This window comes from Ursus maritimus, unplaced genomic scaffold (assembly GCF_017311325.1).
Source record: "Ursus maritimus isolate PB19 unplaced genomic scaffold, ASM1731132v1 scaffold_8, whole genome shotgun sequence".
Lineage (NCBI taxonomy): Eukaryota > Metazoa > Chordata > Mammalia > Carnivora > Ursidae > Ursus > Ursus maritimus.
Window position 1 is genome coordinate 29,771,929 of NW_024426996.1, and position 25,539 is coordinate 29,797,467.

At 35.9% G+C, this 25,539-nt stretch overlaps 1 protein-coding gene across 2 annotated transcripts in view; it reads left to right on the forward strand.

Moving 5' to 3' along the window:
* The window catches only part of CENPC (centromere protein C), an 88,143-nt gene that overhangs the window by 12,675 nt on the left and 49,929 nt on the right, over positions 1 to 25,539 (forward strand). For both annotated transcript variants that reach the window (XM_008708701.2, XM_008708702.2), the window contains exons 5-9: positions 4,283 to 4,388; positions 8,969 to 9,254; positions 10,197 to 10,409; positions 13,042 to 13,565; positions 20,707 to 20,898. In XM_008708701.2, coding sequence (XP_008706923.1) covers positions 4,283 to 4,388; positions 8,969 to 9,254; positions 10,197 to 10,409; positions 13,042 to 13,565; positions 20,707 to 20,898 — 1,321 coding nt within the window. The remainder of the gene's footprint in view (positions 1 to 4,282; positions 4,389 to 8,968; positions 9,255 to 10,196; positions 10,410 to 13,041; positions 13,566 to 20,706; positions 20,899 to 25,539) is intronic.

The window sequence follows — 25,539 nt, forward strand, 5'->3', positions numbered from 1 at the left end:
AAGTGTTAAATTATAAGGAAGAGAGGGGCGCCTGAGTGGCTCAGTCGTTAAGCGTCTGCCTTCGGCTCAGGGCATGATCCTGGTGTTACGGGATCGAGCCCCACATCAGGCTCCTCTGCTGGGAGCCTGCTTCTTCCTCTCCTACTCCCCCTGCTTGTGTTCCGTCTCTCTCTGGCTGTCTCTCTCTGTCAAATAAATAAATACATAAATCTTACAAAAAAAAAGTTATAAGGAAAAGAAAATAGATTTACATATTCTTTCTATAGAAAGATAGAAAGAAACCTAATCTCCTTTTAGTCAGATTGGAATAAAATTGTGAATTGTGGATAAGTGGACCCTCACAGTTCAAATCCTTGTTCATGGGTCAGCTATATATAGCTTTTTGGTTTCAAGGAATGAAAACAGATCCATTTCTTTCAGAATTGAGAGACCTTCTTTAATGTGATAAATTATATAATACTGTTTTTTGAAAGTTAAATCAACTTTAAGTTTTCTGGGATAAATTTGACTTGGTCATAAAGTATTAACCTTTTTTGATTTAGTTTGCTAATATTTGAAGTACTTGCATCTATGTTCATGAACATTATTATCTTTTATTTCTTTGCCCAAAATGTTTTTATAGGGCTTTGGTATCAAGGTTATGCTAGAGGTTTCACTTCTAGGTAGGATGGGACAGATTGCAGTAGGCCAACATTTCTGCTGTAAAAGCTAGTTAAAAAAAAAAAATGAAATGCAAACAAATTCTATTTTTAGAGCCATGGGAAGCTGTGGAAAGAACAAAGGCTAGATAAAATTCCAAAGAGAGAAGAATCTTGAGATGAGTTGATGATTATTAGTCATTTTCTTCCCTGAGAGTATTAGCTCAATTGGTGCAAAAGCTGAGGGTTTTTTGCTGGCCCACACAGAGAGAGTCCATGTGGGAAGGCACAGTTTTTGTCAGCTGTGCTGGGATGGCATGACAAACTGGATTCCAGGGATGTTCCAAATGGATAGGCACTTTCCTTAAAGAACATTTGTAAGTTCTGGGGGTGGCACAGAATCCTGGACCAGAAAGGTGGAGTGAAATATATAGTCTTGCTTTGCTAAGAAGGCAAAATCCTGTTGCAGGCCGGGGGCCCACCACAAGTAGGCACTTGCCAGATTTTGAAGCAGTCTGAGGCAAGAGGCTAAAAAGTTGAACAAAACCCCCCAAGGGACAGGACTGATGTCTCCTAATATTTAAGGGCTAAGGTGACTCACCTGGCTCTCAGTTTCCCAGGAGACCTCATTCTGAAGAATAGGGCAGACTAAAATTTCATCTCAGACTGACCCAGCTCAATCCTTGACAGTGTGAGGATCTGTTCATTTCAGTCCAATCTGCCTAAAAGGAGATTTCTATAAAATGATTTTGGAAACTCTGCTTTTTTTTTTAACTGAGCTTTTTGTTTTGAGATAATCATAGTTTTATAAGCAGCTGTAAGAAATAATGGAGTGCAAGCCCATGTACCCTTTACCTAGTTTCCTCTAAAGGTAACATCTTGCAAAACTGTAGTGCAGTATCACAACTAGGATATTGACAGTGATACAGACACGGGGCTCAATCTCACAACCCTGAGATCGTGACCTGAGCCGAAATCAAGAGTCAGACGCTCAACCGACTGAGCCACCCAGGTGTCCCCGCTTTTAGTGATTTGAAATTTCATGATATTCCTTGATGTTAGATTCCTCTAACTCTTCTTATTAAGATTTCTTTTTATGGTTTCTGTTTCCTGCAAGTACCTTTTTTGCTTACTTTGTTTATTGCCTTTTTGTACTAGAGTCCGATGTCCAGTGAATCTTAGTGGTCTCTTCATAGTTAAGAGTGGAAAACTAAAATGGTGATAGGAAGTCCTATTTGCATAGTAAAATTTGTGCCTTGGAAGATTTTCCTGTGCTATGATCTGTCTGGGCGACGTCATTGTGAATGTCCGGGTATTAATATCTACAGGTTTTTTTAAACTTGGCTTGATAGGTTTTTCTGACAAATGTCTCCTGCTTGGGAGTCTGATTCTAACTACAAATGTTCTCAGCCAGGTGGGGCAGAGGGAAGGTACAATTTGAATGCTTCCACTTAATATCTCTGTTTTTACTGTATCAGTCTACCTTAAGCTGGTGTGAGTCTATAGTCTCTCTGATCCTGAAATTCAAGAGAGTAAGCATCTAATATGCCAGGATTGGAAGAGGAGAGGCTCTGTGACTCTGACTGCTTCTTGTACTTACTTTTAACAACTTCTGTTTGTAGGCCTCACTTGGAACCCCTCTTTTAGAGGTGCCTTACACATCCCATTAATGATCTTATCATTTCCTCCATAAACATAAATCTTTCTCCTTCTGCGTTTTCTCCATTGCTAGCATGTTTCTGCTCTCTCTGGACTGATTAGTTGCTGCTGATCTGCTTTCCAATGTAAGAAAAGTTTGTTGACATCTCCCATCTACTCCCTTCTCTTTCTCCTCATACTTCTGGGTTTATACATTTTAAAAAATCCTAATGAGGTTTTAAGAGGAATAGAATATAGTGAAAGCTTGCTTTTGTTTCTTTATGTAATTGAGTTCCATAGTGTATTCACTGAACAGCGGTGCAGTGGCTTCCTTATTTATATGTACCCCTACTGGTAGATTTGTTTCCATCTATTCATTATTACTGTGACGCACAGTGATATACATCTTTGTTCATGCCTCCTCGCGCACATGTTGTGAACTGAATTTCTCTAGGATGTGCACATTTCAAATGAAATTGTTAAATATTGTCAATTTTTTCTGCAAGATGGTTTACCAGTTTTCTTTCCCACATGCAATGTATGAATGAGCGTTCCCTTGTCTAGATTTTTAAAATTTATGACTTGATATATTTCAGATTTACAAAAGAAAATATATATTATGTAAGGTATTAAAAATAATATAAATGAACACTTCTGTACCCATCCCTCAGTGTAGGAAATATCCATACTTCTGCAGCATCAATGTGTCCCTTTTTGAACCTGTTCTTCTGCCTCTTCTCCCTGCATAAAGGTAACCACTATCTTGAATTTTCTGTTCATCATTCCCATCCTTTATTTTAGTTTTACCATTCCTCCCCTACCTCTGACAGAGGTCCCACTATTATCCACATGTTGGGTGCTTCACTAGAAGGACTCATGAGACTCATCATATAGTTGTATTTGTGACTGAGATTTATTATAGCCATGTAGTCAAGATACACAGCCAGATTGGTAAAGGAAAAAGACACATCAGGCAGAGTCTGGAGGAATCCTTGTCAGGCTTTCTACATTCCCAGCAGAGTCCGACAGAGTGCACTTGTTGCTTCCAGCAGTGAAACGCGTACTGTCTTTCTGCCCAGGGAAGCCTTCTGAGGCTTAACCCATTTTTACTGGGGGCTGGTTACATAGGCACCCTCTGGCCACCACGATCCTATACTCCCTAAAGGAAAAAAAAGCAGGTGTTCACTATAAATAAAATTTTTACACAGTCTAGGCAGCTGGCATAGTAGGCACAACCTTATCAGCTGGTAGTGGAGGAAACCTTCTGAAAGCCAAGTCCCCAGGTGCCAGCCCAGGGCTAGCCCTGTAAGCAAGTTCTTTAGATGATCAGCCCTGCTATATTAACTCCTCCATTGAGTGACTCTCTAAAAAATATATATATAGTTTCACATGCATCTACTTTGAACTTTATGTAAGTGTGATTATGACATATTTCTGTGACTTGATTTTTTTGGTTAACAGTCATTTATTTCTGTTGTAGTTTAGTCATTTTACTGTTGAATGCGTAATGTTGTTATAGGACGATACAATAATTTATCCAATTTACTGTCAGAATAGGTTTTTTGCGGGGCGCCTGGGTGGCACAGCGGTTAAGTGTCTGCCTTCGGCTCAGGGCGTGATCCCGGCGTTATGGGATCGAGCCCCACATCAGGCTCCTCCACTATGAGCCTGCTTCTTCCTCTCCCACTCCCCCTACTTGTGTTCCCTCTCTCGCTGGCTGTCTCTATCTCTGTCTAATAAATAAATAAAAAAAAAATCTTAAAAAAAAAAAAAGAATAGGTTTTTTGCTGTTCACAAGCAGCATTGTTTCCGTGTTAGGTTATTTGAAATTTTAACTTTACCAGATAATGCCGAATTGTTTTCTAAAGTAGTTACTTCAGTATGCAGCCTTACCAGCTGGTTTATTGTTTTTAAATACTTGGTTTTTTTTTTTTTCCAATTTAAAAACAAATGTATTTAATCAGAATTACTAATTTTTAATAGATCTAATGTTATATATCTTTTAGGCTCAGTGCGAGAAATCTCATCCGAAGTCAGTTCCAGTTTCTTTAAGGAAGAAAGAAGCCTCTCTGCAGTTCATTGTAGAACCAAGTGAAGTTGTCAACAGATCAGGTCGGTGGCATCCCCATGGATGTTATTTGCTTAATATAATTAAAAAGAGATGTTGAAGGTGTTGCATGTGTTGGCTTGAATGACAAACTCACGGGTCAGCCTAGGCAGAGTGGTCAGTGTTTGTTTTTTTTTAAACATGAATAATGAACTTTATTTGAATATTCGCTTCTTTGTTTTAGTGGTAAGAACATTGATTATTAGGATACGGTAAGAGACATTAAATAAGAATTATTAAGGCGCTATAGTTTTAAGAGTTTTCAAATAGATGTCTTTTTTTTTAAATAATAAATAATATCTTACATAGTTTCTGTGGATCAGGAATTGAGAAGCAGCTTAGTTAGATGGTTCTGGCGTGAAATCTCTGATGAGGTCAAGATATTGGCTAGTGTTGCAGTCATCTGAAGGCTTGATGGGGGCTAAGGATATATTTCCAAGATGACTCATGTGCTGCTGGATTTGAGCAGGAAGCCTCAGTTCCTTCTCACATGGCATTCTCCATGGGCTTCTTGAGCATCTTTTTTTTTTTTTTTTTTTTTTTAACTGAGGTACAAGTGACATGTAACATGTTAGCTTGAAGTATACAACATGATTTCAATATTTGGATGTACGTGGTTAGTGTTCTTTTCCTCTCTTATTTCCTTTAGTTATATGTTGCTGCAACTTTTAAAAGTTTATTTACATTTTTTAAATTAGAAAAGTCCTTCATTTGAAGTAAGCCTCAAAGATTTAAAAAAGTAAAACTCTTAATTATTATTCCCATTGTTCTGCTGAGGTAACCTTTGATGAAAACATATATAAATGTATGCATTCATGTTTGTGCATGCTTTCAGAAGAGGCTTTACAATTTTCTTTTACACCAGCAATGTAGGGAAGTACCTTTGACTTCATAGATCATTTACTATTTCTTTTTTGCCAGTTTGATCAGTATTACATGATCTCATTGTCACTTTAGTGTCTGTATCTGTGATAGCCTCTGAATTTGAGCACTTTTTTATATATTTGTTGGCTATTTGAATTTCCTTTTATCTGTCTGTTCATATCCTTTGTCCATTAGTTATTTCTTGTTAATGAAAGGTCTTTGAATTGAGTATCTATAACTATTGATCTGTAATTAGTGTGACAGATATTTTTCCAAATGATCCCTTGACTTTTACAGATTTTGTTTATAGTATCTTTAACCATATGATGAGTAAGATTTTTTATTTTAATTGTCAGATGTGTGACTTTTATAGTTTTTTACCTTGTTTTGGTTAAAAGGTCTATTTTATTCTAATGGTATATGTAGAATCTTAGATTTTCATCTTTTTAAAAAAAGTTTTTATTTAAATTCCAGTTTAACATACAATCTAGTATTAGTTTTAGGTGTATAATATAGTGATTCAGCACTTCCATACAACACCTGGTGCTCATCAGAGGTGCCCTCCTTAGTCCCCGTCACCTATTTCACCCATCCCCCTACCCATTTCCCCTCTGGTAACCATCAGTTTGTTCCCTGTAGTTAAGAGTGTGTTTCTTGGGGCTGGGTGGCTCAGTTGGTTAAGCATCTGCCTTCGGTTCGGTCATGATCCCAGGGTCCTGGAATTGAGCCCCACATCAGGCTCCTTGCTCAGTGGGGATCCTGCTTCTCCCCTGCCTGCCACTCCCCCCTACTTGTGCTTACTCTTTCCCTCTCTTTCTGTGTCAAATAAATAAATAAAATCTTAAAAAAAAAAGGTCTGTTTCTTGGTTTTCCTCTCTTTCCCCTCTACGCCCCATATGTTCATTTGTTTCTTAAATTTCACGTGTGAGTGAAATCATATGGTATTTGTCTTTCTCTGACTGATTTATTTCACTTAGTATTATACTTTCTAGATCCATCTGTTACTACAGTTTGTTTTATTCATTTATCCATTGATGGATATTTGGGTGCTTTCAACTTTTTGTCTGTTGTGAATAATGCTGCTGTGAATGCGAGTGTACAAATATCTCTTGCAGTCTCTGCTTTCAATTCTTTTGGATATATACCCAAAAAAAGGAATTATTGGATCACATGGCAATTGTATTTTTCATTTTTTGAGGAACCACTAAACTGTTTTTTGAAGTGGCTGCATCATATTACATTCCTACCAGCAGTGCATAAGGGTTGCGGTGGCTCCCCATCTTCACCAACACTTGTTATTTTCTGTGCATGTGTGTGTGTTTTGTGATAATAGCCATCCTGATGGGTATGAAGTAATATCTCATTGTGGCTTTGATTTGTTCATCATTGTCATTAGGGATTTTTTTTTTGTCATTAGGGAATTTTAAATTAAAATAATAATTAGATACCACTGCACACCTAAAAGAATGATTAAAATCTAAAAAACTGGTTTTCCTTGTAACTCATTTCTTTGAGAGTTTAAGTCAATTTATAATTGATTGCTAAAACATTTTTATGATGATGCTTTAAAATTCTTATTAAATTTCAACATTCGATTCATCTTGTCTGTTTGTGTCCATTGATCATATCGTTCTTGTTCAGGTTGTGTTTTTCTGGTTTTTGGTATAATCAGTCATTTTGATTGTATTCTTGAAATTTTGGTTATTATTTTGGGAGACTCCTGATTGTATTTAAATTGTTTGTTATAGTATGTAGTTGCCTTGTTTTGGTTAATATGTAGGTTCTTGCTTACTTTTGTGGATTTTATTTCCATTGACAGTTAAGTGTTTAGAGTCCTAACCAGTGGTATTTTGGTCTGTTTCGTTTCCTTATGCTGCTGAGATTCCTCATCAGTTCTTGCTGGTGCTGTGTCAGATGAATGGAAGGTGCTTTCCTGAGTACCCCATGTCCTCATTCACTCAAATGGGGGTTGGGGTCAGAAGCTGTTGGATCTTCTTAAATGACTGAGTAGAGGACAGGATGGGGGAGGTAGCGTTCTTTTATGTTCTTCCTGCCTTAGATTAGACTGCCCATTGGGGCCCTCATTGTGAAGTAACACCTGGGTTGTCGATACTAACAGTGGGTGAGACTGTTACTTTGGTCTGTGAAACAGTGGCTGGGGAGGTCAAAGCCTTCACTACTTTGCAGCTGTTTGTGGATCATATGACCTGCTGTCTTTGATTGTTGAAGTGGGGACTGGGTTGGTCCAGGGACAAGGTTAGTCTAGGACTTTGTTCCTCTGCTATTGCTGTCCTGTAGAAATTATGGAGTGGGGCCTGGCATGGCCTAAGGCTTTGCTGCTCTTACAAGGCCACGGCAGAATGGAGTATTTAGTGGCCCAGGTTGTGGAATGGGAGTTGGGGTTCCCCACTAGGTCTCTGTTGTGTTTCCCTTTTCTAAGTCTTTTTGCCAGAGAATGCAGGGTATTTTTTTCCCCTATGCTTGTTTGTGGTTCTGGATTGCACACCCCTCTAGATCTCAGTCTGGGGATACATGGGAGATAAATGGAAAACCCAGAGGATTTACCGTACTATCTTTTGTTGCTTAAGGCTTGAGGTTCCTAGCAAATATACCTCTTTCCTTCCAGCTTGTAGAGTTCTGTTATTGTTGTTTGATGGATAATTACCAGGAATTTAGTTTAGTTGTATTTAGAGGGAAAAGCAGAGAAAACTAAGTATGCTGTCTTGTTCCATAACCTTCCAAAAGCCCCTTTTTAATTTATTTAAAATTTTTAATCTGTGCTTTTTTTTTTTTTTTAAAGATTTTATTTGAGAGAGGGAGAAAGGGAGAGTGTGTGTGGGGGGGTGAGAGGGGCAGAGGGGGGGAGAGAGAGAAACCCAAGCAGACTCTGTGTTCTATGCGGAGCCTGACTTGGGGCTTGATCTCATCACCCTAAAATCATGACCTGAGCTGAAATGAAGAGTCAGACGCCTAACCGACTAAGCCACTCAGATGCCTGTAATCTTTGCTTTTTAGTAGTATGAATCAATATGAATACTCCCCAACAGTTGTACTTTTTCTTTGATATTTGAAGGTAATAAGGCTTAGAGAATATGTATATTCTTTATATATATATATATATATATACACACACACACACACACACACACACACACATACACATATGAAGGTACATATATATGTATGTATATGTATATAAACTTTTATGTCTAAAGAGTATTTTTATATGTATACCTTTACATATATATACACACATACAAATCTTTTATATATCTCTATACATATCTGTTATGTCTCTATATGTGTATATATATATGTATAAATATGTGGCTGTCTAGCCACCTTACTAGTTTACTGACTCTTAACCTAAAGATTAAATCTCATAATTTCTCTAGCATTACTTCATTATTTTAGCTGTGTATAGATTTATTTAAATCTTGGGTAAATTGACTATGCATAGAATTGTGAATTTTCTGTTTGAAAATTTTTGTCATTTCAAAACTTCAGAGCATGGAACAAATACGTCTTTATATTCATTAATTTCATGAATTAGAACTTTTAAAGCACTTACGTATTTTAATCATAGGTCTTTGTAAACTTAATGAACTGTGAGTCTTATGAAAACTATTTCTAGTTATTGCTGCTGAATTTTAAAAAGCACATTTGGTTCTAATATTATTATTTTAAAAAATTTTAATATCTTCATATAATTTTCTTCTAGTTCAGGGCCATGAAGTTCATCAGCAAATTTTGGCAACTGATGTTGGTTCTAAAAATACACCTGACTTGAGAAGAATGTCAGGTAAAAAAAGAAAAGATCATCACAGTGAAGCCCATGAGGAATTATACTTATCTGTTGGCTCACCTTATGTTCTTTTGGATGCAAAAGCTTGTATATCACAAAATGCAAGTCCATCTATTGCCCAAAAAAAAGAGACCTACACTTCTGAAAATTCAGTAAATACATTGTCTTCAAGTACAGAGATTTCTTTTAAAACCAGAAAAAGGTGAATTTTTATTTATTGAAATAATATGAATCCTACATAAAAATTTTTAAGTTAGTTATTAATTTATTAATTTATTTTTAATGTATTTTATGGTAAGTATTAAGGAGTATTAACATGAGAAGGGCATAACAGTTCAGTTTATATTCAGTTTATATTTAATAAGGAAGGCTTGAAGTATACTTCAGAGAAGTTTATGGGTAAACATTTCTATAATCTATGGGAAAAAAGTATTTTCTTCTTATAATATGTTTTCTGTAACTTCCTAAGAGTATTTTCTCTATGTCATTTGTAATTACAGTGGTAGGTATATATCGGGTCATTTATATGTAGCAAAGGATAAGTATTTTGAGGATAAGTTGTGGTAAATTCATGTCTATTTCTTGGGGCTCATTTTGGCCTTTAAGAAGCAAAGTAGATCATTCAAAGACCTTTGCTATTGGGGACTTTTGCAGTGAGTATAATTAATGTCTGTCTAGTGTCTTGTGTAATTCTTGGAGCCAAGGAGTTAAGTACATTCTAAGATTTTGCTGTTCAAAATGTGGTATGCAGCTCAGGATCAAGAGCAATGCATTATCTGGCAGCTTGTTAGAAATATAGAATCTCAAACCCTATTCTAGACCTACAAAATCAGAATCTACATTTTAATAAGATTCTTCAGATGATTCAAAATCATACTAAATGTTTGAGAACTAGTCTTCTATGCTACAGATTTCCTTGGTCTTTTCTCTTACTTTTTTCCATTGACAAATGAGAAATGTAATTATCCTGAGCAATTGCCTTGTGTATTTTAAGAGATTTCAAATCAGAATTTACGGGCTTTAAATAAAGGCCTAGAGAAAAATTTTATAAGTGCTCTGTATTATTACTGAAAGGGAGTTCAGGAAAACTCCTGACTCAGCAAACTGTGAGAGTATTCAGCTTGCCTTCTTTTTAACCTTTTAGGTTAAACTTTGAAGATAAAAATGCGTTGAAGAAAGTAGAAATAGCAAATAAAGTATCAGAAATAGAGGATAAAATATCAGAAGAAAAAGAGAGGAAATCATCAAGAACATCTGAGAAAAGAGTACCAGATTCAGAAGATGAAATTCAGCCACAAACTAAAAAGAGTTTTTCAACATTATTTTTAGAAACTGTAAAAAGAAAAAGTGAATCCAGGTGAGTTATTAAGCAACTGTCTTTTGAGACATTTTTCTTTTATGTTCTGTGAACAATATCAAGGATTCTTAATGCTATTTAACTAAAAGTTCATCTTAATTGGTGCAAATTTTAATTGCAATTATGCCTAACCCTAAGGAGAGTGTAGTTTCTTACCAGCAAATCACCCCCAAAGCCATCATTAAATACTTACTAAATTAAACGTGAAAGAAAGTTTATTCAGCATTCATTGCTTTCATTGCTTATTCAGTGCTTTTGCTCATTAGCACTTTCTAGTCTGTATGATATCAAAGAATGAAGGCAGTATTTAGAAATAGAATTACGTCAGGGTGTATTTCACTGTTAAGAGCTTTAAATCTTCTTTCCTTTTCTTCTGCTTGTGTTAATAAAAGTATAGTCCTAAAATAAACTTTAATCTGTTCTTGCCTACTTAAAAACCTTCAGAGGTTCTACAGTGTCCACACAGTGATTCTGATCTGTAGCTCAAATTGCAGTTAACTATAATTAATGGCAGCTAGGGATGGGAACCATTGGCCTATAGAAGCTTCAGGTTTGTCTGCTGGTATTTATGGCCTTTGTGTTCCCTAGTTAACTGTTTCTGCCAACTTGGTCATACACATTTGCATTTGTCCCTGTTTTGGCATACCATTTTCCCTTGTCATATGCCAGTCTCCTTTTTCTTTTCTGGTGACGTCTGCTTCCTGGTTCATGGATGGCTGTCTTCTTGCTATATAACCACATGGCAGAAGGTGGCAAGGGGGCTTCCTGAGGCTTCTTTTATGAGGGTATTAATTCTATTCATGAGTGTTCTACCCTTATGACTTAATCACCTCATAAAGGCCCCACCCCCCAATACCAGCCCATTGGGGATTGGGTTTCAGTTTATGAATTTTGGAAGTATATAGTCATTCAGTCTGAAGCAAGTGTCAGCGTTGTTTCCTAAGGATATCTTCAGTTTGAATAATCTTTATGTTATGGAAGTCCCTTGAAGTAGAATAGAGGAGCAGATTTAGAGACTTCTTTTATTTATTTATTTATTTATTTATTTATTTATTTATTTATTTATTTATTAATTAGTTGACAGAGAGCGAGAGCGTGCACAAGCACAAGCAGGGGGAGTGGCCAGCAGAGGGAGAGGGAATAGTGGGCTTTCTGATGCGGGGCTTAATCCCAGGACCCTGGGGTCATGACCTGAGCGGAAGGCAGATGTTTAACCAGATGCTTAACCGACTGAGCCACCTAGGCACCCCTAGAGAATTCTTATTGGCTGGTTTAGGAAGGCTTAATTTTTAAATTCTTAGCATTACTTCTTTATATATAAAAACTAACAGATATAAAATTATGAGTTATATACAGTAAAGCACATTAAACCTATTTATAACAGATTGGCTATTTCTTTAAATGTTGAAAAGTAACATTTCTGTTTAAGCATTTATTCATTGTGGTTTTCTGTTTATATTGACTTTGTTTTTCATTAGATTTTCTAGAGTTTTCTAATTAAATAAACTTGCAAAACTCTACCTATTAGAAGATAGTGTATTTCTTAGTGTGTGTGTGTGTGTGTGTATATATATATACGTTCTGTGTATATACATATATATATATATATACACACACACACGTGTGTGTCTGTGTGTATGTATGTGTGTGTACTGTTTTTACATTATAACAGTTATCAAGGGTTTGAGATTAGGGAAGTAGAGAAGGCATTTTCACTTCATAATCTTTTTGTATGTCTTAATTAGTAAAAAGACAGAAAAAGCAGACACAATGGTTAAGCATCCTTACTCAAGCGGAAAAGGCAGAAACAGGAGTGCATATGCTAGCTTTAGAATTTAGGTGTTTACCCTGAGTTTTTACTTATGCATATCTCACTTCAGTATGTGGTTTGCTTGAGGCTGTTGCTATAAAAAGGAAGGGAATGCAAGAGTCCATCAGACTACTATCCTTTAAATAATTCCTTCCTTCTCTAGAAACCTTTCCCAACTAATTGGAAGAGATGCTGTTTAATCCCAATTTGCCTGCCTTTCTAAATACTTTCAATTTATTTCTATACCATGATTGTAATATTAAAACTTATTTGAAAACGTATGTGAATTATTCAAACTTGGAATGAATTTTTACATAATATAATTTAGTGCATAATTTAGTAGAGTTTTCTTAGAATATTAGACTTGAAGATGTTTTGGAAATAACCTTGTTTTGGATGTGAAGAAATCTGGCCCTTAAGAGACATCTATACGTCTAAACAAGCATATAATTAGTATAACATATATAATAATGGCATGCATTTTTGGACCATCCGTCAATGTGTCTGGGCCATGTTTAACACATTTCTGGGTTTTAGCTGTTCAGTATATATAATGGGTTGGGTGGGTATTACATTAGTTGATGTCTAAGCTTCCTTCCAGCTCTAAATTTCTGTGATCTCGTTAGTGTTAAAAATGAGTATAATCAGGTATTATAGAAATGTAAAAGAAGAGGAGGATTTTCAAGGTAAGGGAAAATTGAGATGTGCATTGTTCTTTAAAAGATACATAGATTTTATTTCTTACATAGATTATTTTCTTCACAAAGCAAAGGTAAAAACTTTATTTTTTGAGCTATTATTTATTATAACATCCTGTTTTAGTCCTATTGTTAGGCATATAGTGACTGCTCCACTTCATTCATCTCCTTCAAATGACCTAAAGTTGTTAGAGGATGAATTTATAATTGATGAATCAGAGAAAAGTTTTGCCAGTCGATCTTGGATTACTGTACCCAGAAAGGCTGGGCCTCTGAAACAATGCACAGTATACCCTGCAGAGAGCTCTGCACTCCTTCAAAGTAAGAAGTCAAGAGAAAAACATCACAATGTATCACCTACAACTTTGACAAGTGGCAAATATTCTGACACAGCTTACCCAGTAGAGAAATCTCAGCCCTCTGAACAAAAAAGACTGGGTAGGAGTTGTGCTTTGACAGATGAACTAGAAAATCGTGATAGATCTACAAAATATGAAACGAATTATGAGAATGTAGAGAAATCATCTGGAAAGCAAAGGACTATAAAACAAAAACAGAGAAGAAAATTTAAGGACAATGTACTTGAAGAACAGATCGATATGGAACAATCTAAAGATAAAAATATAAATATGTCACATATCACCCAAGGTAAGTTACAGAGAAATTCAGACAAATATGGAAGAATGTGAAGAGATAATAAATGTTGATATTTCCAAAAACAGATGCTGCCTGTGGGTAAGTGTTTTATATTAAGTATAACTGTGAACATTATTCTACCACTTTATGTTTTTGTGATATTTCTATTTAGCTTTAGGAAGTAGGCAAGGTAAACCTAAATTTATAGACTGTTTTCTAGCATCTCTATTTTACATGTAATTCAATTCTGAGTTACTTGAGTTTTGTGTAGCTTCTAAGGTGGCAGCGTATATAAAGGGAAAAGTGAAGGGAAAAGGCTTGTAAACCAGATGGTTACCAGAATATGAATAGGACATCATATGTTCTTTGAGGTTTATTAAAATATAAACTGGGGGGGAAAAAAAAACCCAAGATAGTATGGGGCTATTTCTTATAGGGTAAAACTTCATACTGTTCTGTTCCTTCATTTACTCATTTATCTAACATTCAGTAAATTGCCAGACACTGTATTAGGCACTGAAATTACAAAGATAACTAAGACACAATTATCACCATTAAAAAAAATCAATCTAGTAGTGTCTGTAGACTAGCAGATATACACATGTGTTCGCAGGATAATAATAGAATTACAGAGAACAGTTATCTAAGTAATATCTCAATAGATCTTTTTATCTTGGATCACTATATTATTTATCATCCAAACTGGGACACTTGAGAATGAGAGGAGATGTCAGGACAGGAAACATAAACTGGGATTGTCTCAGACAAAGTTGGAGTATGGCTGCGCTCTTTATGTCATCATTGTAGTGATTGAGGTTTGTAATGATGACACTGTCATGAAGAAAAGATTCATTTACGTTCTTTGTACCACTTTTTAAGTAATAGAAAGGGTAGTTATTCTTACAGAATTTCTTTGGAATACATTAACAAATGTATTAGACGCTTTATTTGTACAAAATATAATTTAATCCTTTTTGACAATCCTGTAAGTTAGGTGATGACACTCAAGGTTCAAAAATACTGGCTCAGGATCTGTCCCCTCGTTAGAGCCTATATTTTTTCAGCACTATCAAGAAGTTTTGAAATAAGTGAAAGTGTTTTCGATACTGATTTGAAAAAACTATTAGCTAACCAGAAAACTTTCTTCACTAGAATTGTATTTGTACTTAGAGGTTCTAGATGACTATAATATAATATAATATAATATAATATAATATAATATAATATAATATTGCTGATACAGAAAGGAGAAAGAGTATATATTAAAGCATAGTATTTAAGGTAGTTTTTATGAAAAGAAATTCCACTTTAGTTATTACTTATTCAATTATTTTAGCTTTCTTTTTGTGTAATCTACAACATAGACTTTATATCACCTGAAATAATAGCTGTCAGACTTCAGTTTTGTCTGTGTGTACCTTTGTGTATTTGAAAAATTCTGCTTAAAATAAAGGGGAAAAAAGCCACCTTTTCTATTTTTGGACCTCTCTTTGTAAATGTCTGACATGTCCCATATTATTATTATTTTTTAAAAGGTTTTTGTTTATTTGAGAGAGAGAAAGCACGAGCAGGGGGGAGGGGCTTATGGGCGAGGGGTAAGCAGACTCCCCACTGAGCAGGGAGCCTGGCAAAGCTGGTCTTGATCCTAGGACCCTGGGATCATGACCTGAGCTGAAGGCAGATGCTTAACCGACTAAGCCACCCTGGTGCCCCCCATATTATTTTTATTGGATTTCTTTCTCTTTCTCTCTCTTTCTTTCTTTCAACTTCCTCATTAGCAGCTGACAATTTTAAGAAAATATAAAGAATCTGACCAAAGTGAAGTTATGTTATAGGAAAGTTTTTTTTTATTAGTCCTTTAAGTAGAATATTAATTCATAAAATTTAAAGGTTTAAATTTTGCTTTATTGTAAGTTCTTAGGAAAAAACATTGTATCAAGAAAGTATACTTGATACAAGTATACTTATTAAGTATACTTGATACAAGTATACTTACTAATTATAAATGTTAAGCATTTATTAAGTACCTGCCAAATTCTTCACACTGATTTTCAGATATATTAAATTCTTCTTAATCTAGATTGGTTAGTGAATATAATGTCTGATTAATTACCAATTGTATTAATTTTCTGTCACTGTCATAAATTACCACATACTTAGTGACTTCAAACAACACACATTTATTATCTTGTAGTTCTATGGGTCACAAGTCTGAAATAGATCTCACTGAGCTAAAATCAACGTGTTGACAAGGTTGCTTTTCTTTCTGGTGATTCTAGGAGAGAATCTGTTTCCTTGTCTTTTTCTAGCCTCTTGAAGTTGTTTATATCCTTGCATCATGGTTCCCTTCTTTCATCTTCAAAGCCAGAAATACCAGCCTTCTCACATTTCCAGATTCTTTTGCCTCTTCTTCCATTGTCCTGTCTTTCTGACCACTACTTTTAAGAACACATATAACTAGATTGGACCAGTCTAGATAATTCAGGATAATTTCCCTATTTTAAGGTTTATACTGTTAGTCAAATCTGCAGAGTCTCTTGCCATATAAGGTAACATTTTCACAGATTTTGTGGATTAGGGTGAGTACATTTTTGGAAAGATATTATTCTGCTAACCATATCGGTTTTCAAAGACTAATAATATAAAAATAATTTAATTCCAAGGGTATTTTTACTTTGAAGATATTTTTTCTTTAATTCAAAAGGCACTTGACAAATTTGGAATGCCTAAACTAATGGTTTATGTTGAGGCAGTGAACTTTTCCACGTCCCCTGTCTCTTAGGCTTCTCAAAGTGGATGTATTAGAAACTAAATTCTTCTAAAATTGCTCCTTCTTTAGTTTTCCTATCTTCATAAATGGGACCATAGTAAATTTAGTAGCTCAGGAAAGAAACCCAAATCATCTTTGACTCCTCTTTAGCAACCTGTGTAAAGTTTGACTTTCACATCTGTAGCTTTCATATCTGTTACTGCTCTCTATTCCTCTTGCTGTTCTCCTTGCCAAGTTAGAGTCATTTATTTCTTAGATTATTGTAGCAGTTTATGCACATACCCTCTGTTTTCTCTCTACTCTCCAGATTTATCTCCTGGTTACTTTATAATGAAGTTCTTCCAGTTCCATGAACAAACTCCTGTTTCAACTGTGGGCCATTTAAAATGCTGTACCTTTTGCTTAGAAGAATTTTCCTAAATGTTCTCTTTCCCCTACCAAGCTTTGTACTCAGTTTAAATATCACTTTACTTGATTATTACTCCCTATCCCAGTGTGTTCCTATATATGTTCCAATAGCATCCTTTTTATTTTATCAAACATATAATTACTTGCTAAATTTCCATCTTTCCTTCTGGCAGTTAGACGAAAAGTTCTATGAGAACAGGAGCTATATCTGTCCTATTCCTAAAATATCCCTCAGATCTTAGCCTTAGCAATTATCTCTATGGGTCATTGGAATACATTATTATTAATGACAGAAGTATTACTCTATTTTGGATGAATAATTTTGCTGTGTTTATTAAAACAAGTCCCCCCTTGAGAATGATACTCCTTTACATGTAAATATGCAAAATTTGATATGCATAATAGGATACATAATATGATACCTTTCTACAGTAATAGAAATGTATCACTTCTAGGTCACCTCTTTTTCTGGCCATTGCCCTACTTAGGACATATGTCCCCTCAGTTCTAAGTCAGCTCTCTCCACATACCATCTGTTCATACATCAGTTGTATCTTCTGTATGTGTTCTTATTTATTAGTTTTCTAAATTGTTTGTCATTCGGTTTCTGATCTTCCCTGATCTGGAATTATTTTCTGAAATAATTAATTGGTTTGTTTTCGACTTTGTATGATATTCTTTTTCTGTGTCACTGTCTGAATAAATCTTTCATGATAGTGTTTTCCTCCTCAGATTCTTTTCCACTAAATTATTGTTCACAATAATTTTTTTTTTTAAGTTTATTCATGAACATGGGCAATTTCTGTCATCACGAGCACCTCTCGTTTGTTAGAACAGTTCCTGAGGGGGTGCCGGGGTGGCTCAGTTGGTTAATTGTCTGCCTTCAGCTCAGGTCATAATCCCGGGGTTCTGGGATCAAGCCCCACGTCGAGCTCCTTGCTCACTGGGGAGCCTGCTTCTCTCTCTCCCTCTGCCGATCCCCCTGTTCTCTCTCTCTAATTCTGTCTCAGATAAATAAATAAAGTCTTTAGGATACTTTTGATAAGATAAGGGAAAGAAAAAAGGGGGGAAATAGAAGAAAAGGAGTTGGAGAAGAGAAATGAGGGTGGACATACAGGAGGCCTGAAAATGATGCTTACTGGTGAGGATTCTTGCAACTGTACAGATAATTCCTTAAACCCACTAATCAGTGGCAATCATGTTGAAAATTCTCTGTCTTTGCTTTAGTGTTTTGTGAACTGACCTTTTATTATTATCTATATTCATTCCCTAAAATGTGTTCTTTATTGTCGAGTTTTTGCTATCTGTGGTGGCTATTCCAATATCTTCCATTCTCATCACTTCTAGCATATTGATTGATTCCCATATTAAGCACAATATTGGTAAAGTATATTCTTTCTTTTTTCATGCCTGGTTCAGATCATTAAGGCTAATATTTTTCTTTTACTCCTTTTATAAGCATAAATCATTCTCTTTATCTCAAATTCAGAGTTGCCAAATCTTGTAACTTATTCTCAAACTGGACTCAGAGGGTTATACTGCTGTAAGGGATCTCAACATAATTTGTCTCATTTTCTATCTCTCTACTCCTTAATCAGATTTAACTGGGAGAATGACTAAAACAGCAGAACAGTACTTTTCAGACTTGCATATGCATTTGAATTCCCTGAGAATTTTCCTAACATTTTGATTCATAAACTAGCTTAGTAGATCTCAGGTGTTGCCCAAGATTGATTGATTCTTTCTCTCTCTTCCTTTCCTTTCTCTCTCTTTGTCTTTCTTTCTTTCCCATTTTCTTTCTTTCTTGCTTTCTTTCTTTCTTTCTGTCTGTCTGTCTGTCTGTCTTTCTGTCTTTCTTATTTGGAAGACAGAGAAATAGAGCAAGCAGAGAGAGGGGGAGGGACAAGCAGACTCCCAGCTAAGCACAGGGCCTGACACTGGATTTAAGCTCATGATACTGAGATCATGACCTAAGCCAAAATCAAGAGTTGGACGTTTAACCAACTGAGCCACCCAGGCACCCCAAGATTCTGTATTTCTAAACAGTCTCTCCCAGGTGATGCTGAAACAGCTGATCTGTGAAGTGTACTTGGTGTATCAAAAACTTGGATCCTATCTAAAATAGCCTATGCTGGGAAATACTTTTGCCAATTTCATTGTCCACTATAACATTGGTTCACCTGAATTCATATTTCAAGCCTATGTGCCAAACACAATGATATATGCTACATACTGTAAAGATGACAAGATGTAGTTTTCATTATAGCCTAATTAAACGCTAGCTAATTTCTGATGCTGTAATATTCTGATTCTCCTGTTTTTTTGTTTGAATTCCTTCTATGTCTTTATGGATTACTTTTCCTCATTTCATCTACAGATTTTGGCGATTCTTTCCATATTCCCCATTTAATAGTTTGCCCTTTGCTCTTTATATTCATGCCTTGAGAAAATTATTCCTTTGCTTTAGATATCATCTTCATCTGAATTATTTCCCCAAATTTACCTTCTTAGTGAAAGTCTGGTCTTGTATTTCCCATATTTCCAGATTTTAACCTGTGTTATGATCTCCTTTCATCTTTTTAAGAAGTTCTGTATAGTTTCATATTTAATTATGTGAGTATATATAATACCTGCTCTATTGGTCTTACATACTTTTATGTATTTGTTTACTCCATGAATATTTCCTACTTGATATGAATTTAATTCCTTCTTTGGACCAGAAATCTTTGTCTCAGTTGCTTGATAAATGATGGTTTTGTTTTTTTTTTAAAGATTTTATTTATTTATTCGACAGAGATAGAGACAGCCAGCGAGAGAGGGAACACAAGCAGGGGGAGTGGGAGAGGAAGAAGCAGGCTCATAGCAGAGGAGCCTGATGTGGGGCTTGATCCCATAACGCCAGGATCACGCCCTGAGCCGAAGGCAGACGCCCAACCGCTGTGCCAACCAGGCGCCCCAATGGTTTCTTGATTTATTTGATGATCAAGAAAATTTTCTGTTCTGTTTATAAACACCTAATATTTTAAACCTATTTCTGAGAAGAAGAAATTTTCCATTTTGGTGATTGTGCCCCTCTTAGCTGTAATATTTGTATTGAAATATCTTGTATTTATTTCCCTGATTTTTTTTCTCCTGGTTGTCAGCCACAAAAAACAACTAGAATTGATTTCACCCTTCTGTTAGATTATTTTTTTACCCATTTGTCATGGTAGTGAAATGAGGTTATTGCTGACACCAAACCTTTCCATTATCTACGTATTGCTTGCCATATTCATTGTTTCATCTCATTCTCTTTTCTTTTTTTTTTTTTTTAAAGATTTTATTTTATTTATTTGACAGAGACAGCCAGCGAGAGAGGGAACACAAGCAGGGGGAGTGGGAGAGGAAGAAGCAGGCTCCTATTGGAGGAGCCTGATGTGGGGCTCGATCCTAGAACGCTGGGATCACGCCCTGAGCCGAAGGCAGACGCTTAACGACTGCGCCACCCAGGCGCCCCTCTCTTTTCTTTTTTTAAATTCTATTCACAAAAATAATGTTTTTCCTTCATATAGGAACATCTCTTTATTGGAACCTCGCTTTAAATCTCTTCTTTCAAAAGTTATATTGACAAAATAATGATTTAATTCAAAACAGAGAAGCAGTGGTTACCTTTTTTTTTTTTTTTTTTTAACTTGGGACACTGGGAAGTAGTTGGAAGAAGCTATGTTTTTTTCCTTTTTCAGAGTATACTCAACTTTTTGGCTCAGGAGTATATGTTAGTTATCAAGCAATGTGAGAAGTTTACATTTAACTGACAGAAACAGATCTTATCGAGAACATTTGACTTTTAAAAAAAGAGAGATGAAAGAAGCCCACAGAATAGATTTAAGACATTCCTATAAGTGAGAGTTTTTTTTTTTTAACCTATTGTGATTTTCTGAAAACTCTTTGGTTCCATAGATTGTAAATTCTTTTTTATGGTTTTCTTTAATTTAGGAAACAAGAAAAATAGCACTAATGGTCTTTATACAGAGAATCAGAAAAAAGATAAGGAATATAAAAAGAAGCATTTTCCCAGTGGGTCCAAGAAGAATAAACTTGTACCTGACGAAGTGACTTCAACTATTACAAGAAGTCGAAGAATTTCCAGGCGTCCATCTAATTGGTGGGTGGTAAAGTCAGAACAGAGTAAGTATTTTATTTAAATGATGTTCATTGAGAGCTCCAAAAAGTCATTCTATAAGAGGCTTTATGTTTGATTTATACTCCATTTTCCGTAGAAAATCTAATGAGGACAAAGTTAAATTGGGTCATTAATAGAAATATTAAAACAGTGAAGTGTGAAGATATTGGGCTCTGCTATATACTATATTCTAGGTATAGGGATATAGCTGTGGAAAAACAAAGCCCTCCTGTCATGGGACTTATATTTGAGTGGAGGAAGACTAGCAGCATAAGTGTATAATTCATGCAGTAATAGGCAATAAAGAAAAATAAAGCAGATAAAGGATAGAGAAGAGAAGTAGATGGTAGAAATGGGAGTGGATAAGAAGATAGAACAGAATAATGTTTTTATAAAAGGTAGTAAAAAGAGTCCATTTTGATCTTTCAGAGCACATATCTCAGAAAAATGAAGAGGGGAACCATACAAATAACTTGGTGTGTAACATTTCAGACCAAAGGAACAGTATTTCTAAAGGTGCTGATGGAGCATACTTGGCATGTTTGAGGAATTCAAGAAGGCCATTATGGCTAAAGATGAGTAAGCCAGGAGAGATGAAGTCAGAGAGGCTGTGATAGTTTAGATAGTGTATTGGGAAGCCACTGAAAGATTTTAAGCAATAAAGTGACTTGATTGAGTCCTCTTTTAAAAGAATTATTCTTTTTTTTTTTTTTAATTGAGACTTTTTAAAAAAGATTTTATTTATTTATTATTTGAGAGAGAGAACACAAGTGGGGTGAGGGTCTGAGGGAGAAGCAGACTCCCCACCGAGCAGGGAGCCCGACTTGGGGCTAGATCCTGGGACTCTGGGATCATGACCTGAACTGAAGGCAGATGCTCAACCGATGGAGCCACCGAGGCGCCCCTGAAAGAGTTTTTCTTACTGTTAAATAGAGAGGAAACTAGGGCATGGGCACTAGTTAAGAGATTGTTGGAGGGAAGAGATGAAAAGTGGTTGGATTTGGTACTAACAGATTGGAGTAAAAGAGAACCAGAAGTCTCGGATGACTCAGATTTTTTTTTTGCCTGAACAGATAGAATAAGGGAGCTCTGCTGTTTACTGAGATGAGGGAAAGTATGAAAGAAGCAGATTTGGAAAGGATGTCAAGATTTCAGGTTATAATAAATTAATTAGATATCAAAGTAGTTATATTGAGGAAATAGCCTGGTAAATGAGTTTAAAGTTAGGGGGAAAGATTTGGGAGGACATATAGTTAGGGACTTATCAATATATAGGTGATATTTAAAACTTTAGGACTCCCTGAAATCACCTAGTGATAGCCTAAACTAGAGAAGAAAGCAAGCCAAGGATTGAGTCCTGGGAGACTCCAATGTCAGGGGTCGAGAGGGGAAGGAAGATCCACCAAAAGAAACTAAACAGGAGCAGTTAGTAAGGTTAAAGGAAAAGAAGAGAATTTAGGGTTATAGAAGCAAAGTAATGAAAGCATTTTAAGAATTGAGTGATGAACTCTTAAATACTGCTGATGGCTTGAAGTAGATGAGAGTTAAGAACTGACTATAATTTTGGCCATATGGAGTTGTTGGTCACTTTGATAGATATGGTTTCTGTGGAATGATCAGACCAAAAGCCTGATTGAAGTGGTTTCAAGAGTAGGACGTGAGGAAGGAGAGATAGTAAGATAAGGGAACATAGAGATGTGGGGTCAAAGGAAGGTCTTTTTTTTTTTTTTTTTGTAATGTGCAAAATGTTATGTCAGTTTATCTGCTCATTTAAAATAACCTCATAAAATGTGGAGAAGAGAGAACCCTCTTTCTTGTACTGTTGGTGGGAATGCAAACTGGTGCAGCCAGTGTGGAAAACAGTATGGAGCTTCCTCAGAAAGTTAAAAATAGCTGTGATCCAGTGATTGCACTACTAGATATTTACCCAAAAAATATAGAAATGCTAATTCAGAGGGATACATGCATCCTGATGTTTATAGCAGCATTATCTACAGTAGACAAATTATGGAAACAGCCCCACTGTCCTTTGACAGGTGAATGTATAAAGATGTGGTATACACACACATACACAACAGAATATTACTCAGCCATAAAAAGAATGAAATCTTGCCATCTGCAATGACATGGATGGAACTAGAGAGTATTATGCTAAGCGAAATATGTCAGTCAGAGAAAGACAAATACCTATGATTTCACTCACGTGGAATGTAAACAAAACAAATGAGCAAAGGGAAAAAAAAGGAGAGACAGATAGGCAAACCAAGAAACAGACTCTTAACTATAGAGAACAAACGTATAGTTACCAGAAGGAAGGTGGGTAGGGGGACAGGTTAAATAGGTGATGGGGATTAAGTAGTGCACGTGTCCTAACGAGCACTGGGTGATGTATGGAAGTGTTAAATCACTATATTGTACACCTGAACAAATATACTGTATATTAACTAACTAGAATTTTTTTTTAAAGATACCATTCATTTATTTAAGAGAGAGAGATAGCGAGAGAGAGCAGAAGCAGTGGGGAGGGGAAGAGGGAGAAGCAGGCTCCCTGCTAAGCAGGGAGCCCCAAGCTGGGCTCTATCCTAGGACCCTGGGACCATGACCCAAGCTGAAGGCAGATGCTTAACTGACTGAGCCACCCAGTGCCCCTCCTAACTGGAATTTAAATAAAAACTTAAAAAAGACTCCTGAATTAAAAAAAAACAACAACAAAAAACCCCCACAAAAACCAACCTCCTAGAAAGTTAGAGCATAAATATAGGATCACAGTCCTTAGATAGGTAAGGAGGGGCCTGTGATGCAGTACACAGATGGAAGTACTTTGGTAGAGTTGATGGTGAGAAGATGAATATGTATTCTTCTGACTTTTTTGTTTTCTCAGTGAAGTAGTAAGCAAGGCCATCAGGTGAAAGTGAAGTGAGAGAAGTGATAATGGAAGTCTGAAGTTTCCTTACTACAAGAGGATACAAAGCAAAATCGGAGAAAAAGTACATTGGCAAAGTCTGAAGGAGTCCTCAATGGATTCATACCAGAGACACTTAGTTCTTTTGGCAATAAATACTTATGATGGGTGTGTGAAATGTTACCTACTAGGGAAGCTCATTAGAGATTTAGTGCCCGAGACTTTTACTGGAGGTGACCACCTAGGCACCCTCTGCCTAGCAAATACTAAAATTCCAGACTCCTTGAAGGAAAGCAAGTCTTTGACATAAATCATATTTTTTGCAAAGCACTTTAGGCACACTAAACCACATTTATCAGTTAGGAAACGATGGGAACCCTCCGAAATTAAAGTTCCCAAATGCTAGTCAAGAACTAACTTTGCAAGCAGGTCTAACATTCTTATGTCTGCCATGCCAACTCTTTTCTGTACAATGTGAAACATTTATTGTTTTGGAAACATTTTTCATCTTTTAAAGGAGGTAATCATGAAAAGATGGTAGATGATAAGGTAACATTTACATATGCAGATACTGTTTACTCTGTGGTATTTAGATCAATAAGTGAGAGTAGAACAAATATGGCACTACATCTGAGGCCTTGTTGCTATGAATTTTTGAGTCACTGGGATCCTTGATTGATAGTAGAAAGAAATATTCTGTTGTAGCCTTCCTTGGATTTTGGACTTAGATCTGAGTTTAAATTATGAGTTCTCCACTTTGGGTAAGTTGTTTTGTTCAGTTTCTTATTCTGTAACATGATTACAAATCCTTCTACCTCATTATAAGGACTAAGTGGCGTGTAATTAGTATATAAAATATTATCTACTCCTGTTACTGCTTTGAGGAACTCACCTTTCTGCCCCAGGTGCCTGAAACTGTACTGTAGCAGATGAGTGTGTAAATATATGGGTAAATAAAAATCTTACAAAGCCTGGATAAGCTTTCTAGGACTCTGAGACTTACTAAAAAAGACTTATGTAGCAGTCTTGAAACAGATGTTGAGTTTCTGATCAAGTTAGGGAGTCACAAAAATAGAGGAATGCTTATAGATCTCATAGTTAAAACATCCTTCATCTGCTAGGAAAAGAAAGTCTGAAGCTCAAAAAAGCAACATGACTTGCACCCTAAGGTCATAGACCTTTGTGCTAAAACTGGAAAACAGTAGAACCCAGGTTTCCTGACTGTTGATGCGTTGTTTATTTCCCTAATATGCAAGCAGGCTGCCTATAGTAGATGTGTGGCCCTATTGCTTTTTCATGTATGTTCAGAAACATTTATGCTGTGAGGCAGGAATGTGGTGATAGGCAGGGCCAGTACTAGAATGGGGCAAATGAGTAACAGAGAATGAGAAACTTGAGGAGGCACCTTGTCTCAGGGTTGTGTGAATTCAGGTTCAGTACTTGTATGACTCTCTGAGAGTGAGCACCTTCTTAAATTTCTCACTCTAGTTAAACTTTTTTTTTTTTTTTTTTTTTGGTGAGAACTTTTAAGATTTACTCTTTGGTATTCATTTTGCAATACATACATACATATAAAATTATTATGTTGTGTACCCTAAACTTATACAGTGTTATATGTCAATTATATCTCAGTAGACTGGAAAAAATTGCTTCACCACAGTCCTTCCTGCCCTTGGTGTTAGGCATTGGGAATATAGATAGGTAAAAGAGCAATCTTGGTCTCAAGGAATTGTCAGTCAGCTGG